Source organism: Echinops telfairi, unplaced genomic scaffold (genome assembly GCF_000313985.2).
Source record: "Echinops telfairi isolate 266 unplaced genomic scaffold, ASM31398v2 ScPeMD7_7468;HRSCAF=8506_0, whole genome shotgun sequence".
Classification (NCBI taxonomy): Eukaryota; Metazoa; Chordata; class Mammalia; order Afrosoricida; family Tenrecidae; genus Echinops; species Echinops telfairi.
The window spans coordinates 6428743-6432167 of NW_022111369.1; the positions used below are offsets into that span (position 1 = coordinate 6428743).

Consider the following 3425-nt stretch of genomic DNA (forward strand, 5'->3'; position numbering starts at 1 on the left):
ACCCCCACCCCCCCACTTCAGTGCTTCCCCAGGCTTCCTTTGGTCCTTTACAGCAATCCTGTCTGAATAAAACCATCCTGGGTGTTCTCACCCTGTCCGGGGCACACCCACCTGGACTTTGAGCTCATGTTCCAGGTTGGGGTTGGGGAGGACAGGGAGGCCGTGCAAACCAACCTACTCACGAGATGCTCTGAGCATGCTTGTTCCACATGTTCACGTAAATACTAATTGTGAGTAAAGAGCAGGAAGCCGAAGACCCGGCCGAGTATTAAGAGTTCAGTGGATATGGACGTTGTTACCTTAGCGGGGGCTTCATCTTCACATTTTCAACCTCTGCCCCCTCCTTTCTGTGGGGTTACACGTTACTTTGTGGAGCTCAAATTGTCCTGGATATGTCTACAGGGAGCCCTTTCCCAGCTGGCTCCTCCATCCTTGTGGCTGGCCCCGTCTTTTAGTTTAGCACACTCTTCCATCTAACGTCCACCCCTCTCCCCCAATAGTTAAAGTGTCTATTGGGGATTCTTGATTGGTGCAGAATCAGGCCCAAACTGGTAATTTTCTGACCAGGAGGAAGCTTAGGGGAAAAAGGGTTTGCCCTCCAAAGACAACCAATCAGCAAAGACCAGCAAGCCCAGGCCATAAGGTCAAGGGAAAGTTCTAAGAGATGGGAGGGACAGGCATTAGAAGGCTATGGGCAGAACATGTGCACTGGGAACCAGTTGCTTCGCAAAGCTCATGCACCCAGGAGCATGCCCACTAGCACACAAGCAGGCCCTCCTGGTGGATGTGGGAGGTGCCCAGGCAGGGAGGAAGGCTACATAAATCAGATCAAAGAGCAGGACCACGTGGCCTGTTTTTCCACCGCCCTTCTCTGGAGCTGGCCCAGTCTAGCTTACTTTCACTCACTTCTGTGTTTCTGCCGTGTTAATTCTTTCCCTATCAAAAGCTAGAACCAAGGAAAGGCATCTTATAACCTAACATAGCGTGCCATTTTGTTTTTCAGGGTTTTTTTCCCTTCAGGATGCCCTTCCTTTCTGAGTCTGCTTCTCCCCCTCTCCCTGCGTAGGTAGCATCGATGGATGATTCTTGACTGTGATGCATCTAGCTCAAACTGAGGATTTCCCAAATTCAGTAAGCCTGACCCTCCCACCTTACCCCACTCCCCACACACCCATTCACCATCCGCCCTTGACAGTCCAATGCTACACAAGGGCTCTTATGTCCTATTCTATTTACAGTTATCCATTTAGTGTGGTCCGAGCGCATGGATTCCTTCTGCCCACCCTCACCACTCTATACTGACGGTGGGCCTGGAGTAGAAGCAGGTGAGGTAGCAGGTAGCAGGGCAGAGTGGTGGGAACTCTGCAACTCTAACCAATGCTCGGTGTGAACTAGCCTGAGAGTAGCAACTCCGGGCTCACACTCATGGGCCCTACCAGCTTGTAACCGTGAAGAGGAATGCAAAACCAGCTTGTGCTTACAGCATGGAGTTGGCTGAAAAATGTCCAGAGCATTTTCTAAATCATAACCAAGGCCTCAAAAAATATTAACTTTACCAGAATCGTAAAGAGCAATGATCTAGCTCCAAGCCTTTTCACTCTTCCTGTCTCATACAAAGGGAGGGGCGGCTAAGAAACTCCTCTGAAGGTTACAGTTTCGGGATTCTGGCTCAACTTATAAAATAGTTAAGAAGATCAAAGAATGTGTTTCCTCCCAAACACCTCACTATGACTTCAATAGGGCTCTAGCATGAGCGCAGTGGGTTACAACTAGGAAAACCTCAAGCTACAGCCTGGCTCTGGTTTCAAAGTCTCGGGGAAGCTCAAAGACAACAGGGGAGACAGGAAAAAAAAGGGGTGGTGGTGGGAGACTAGAGAGAACGGAAGGCTCTGACGTAGCAAACACTAACCATGCCCCAACTTCCAGCCACACAAAAACCCCACCATACAGGTTACGGACCTCAACCGCTATTACCCAATACATCATGTCCATTTTCAACAGGCAATCACAAAGCTTGCTAAACAATTACAAACTCCATAGTCTAAAGAGACCACCTGAGTGTTAGAACCAGCCTCAGACCCGGCAGAGATTGTTGAATCATCAGATCAGAAACTTTAAAAAACTATGATTAATGTGGTGCTGGATTTCATAGAAAATGTGAGTGACATGAACGGGCAGGTGGTTAATGTAGGAGAACATCAGCTGTGGCAGAAATGAAGGGTGCTGTGATGGGAGCCTCAGTAGACTGGATGCAGTTGAGCAAAGAATTCGTGAGCCTGAAGACATGCCACTAGAAATGCCCATGACTGAAATGTAAAGAGAAAAAGGTAAAAAAACAAACAAAAGAAAATATCTATAAAAACTTTGGGACAGTTACAAAACACATTATGGAATTATCAGAGATGAGAGAGAGAAAGGAAAAGAAATACGTGAAGTACTGATTAAGAGAGAACTTTCTAAAAGCGTAATGTTAATGGTCAAAAGGATGGTTTGAGATGAGAGAAAGGCTCTATCACAAATTCTGAAACAATATGTACTTGCACATAGATTTCCTGGCTCATCCCTTTCTTAAATAGTGTTGTATAGTAATTAATTCAATATACAAATGTGAACTTTTACAAATTAAAAAAAGGACAAAAGAATCTAAAGTTTCACCTAGAAAACTTCTGATCACTTACAACGCCGCTAGAAAAGCCTAATCATTGATTCGCCAAAATCTTGTGGCTCATTCAGAAGCTCCTCATGGTAAGCTATGTTCCCTACAAAATGCAAGTGTGAGAAGTGTTCAGTCGCCTGTAATTCTTACCTTGCTTGGGGCAGTGCACGTTGTACGTTATTTTATTGATGGCAAGTTGAAAATCATTCATTAGCAGAACTCCCATTAAGGTTGAAGCTGGAACCTTGCTGCCGTCTGAAACAAAAATCAGAATACAAAAATATGTGCTCCTTTAGAAACAGTAAGAACTATTTTCCAACACATCAACAGAACAGAACAAAAGCCCTACCACCCCATGCCTTCGTAATACAGTAGTAGGCATTGCCTTTTGGAGGGCGCCCACTGTTGTTCTAATACCTTTCTAATACCCAAGCAACCAAGTCCCGGGCTGGTACATGAATGCACACCAAACAATCAAACCAAAACTCACTGCCATCAAGTCAATTCCAACTCACAGCGAGTCCTCAGTCCTGTAATTCAGGGAGAACTGTCTCTGTGGGTTTCTGAGACTGTCATTCTTCACGGTGTAGAAAGCCTTGTCTTAGCAGCCCGACCCATAACCATTATATCTGCAGGGCTCTGGTTTACAGGGACTGGAAATCCAGTCTTTCTCCAGCAGCGGTGCTGGTGCTTTTGAACATTCAGATTGCAGCCCAATGCGTAACCACTATACATCCAGGACGCACAGGTAGTAATGTTTTTACAAGGC

General features: G+C 45.9%; 1 protein-coding gene across 1 annotated transcript in view; it reads right to left on the reverse strand.

Annotated features, from left to right (window-relative positions):
- Positions 1-3425, reverse strand: part of MCUB (mitochondrial calcium uniporter dominant negative subunit beta) — a 17431-nt gene that overhangs the window by 8859 nt on the left and 5147 nt on the right. Inside the window, exon 3 of the mRNA XM_045284319.1 lies at positions 2807-2911. Within this exon, the coding sequence (XP_045140254.1) occupies positions 2807-2911 (105 nt within the window). The remainder of the gene's footprint in view (positions 1-2806; positions 2912-3425) is intronic.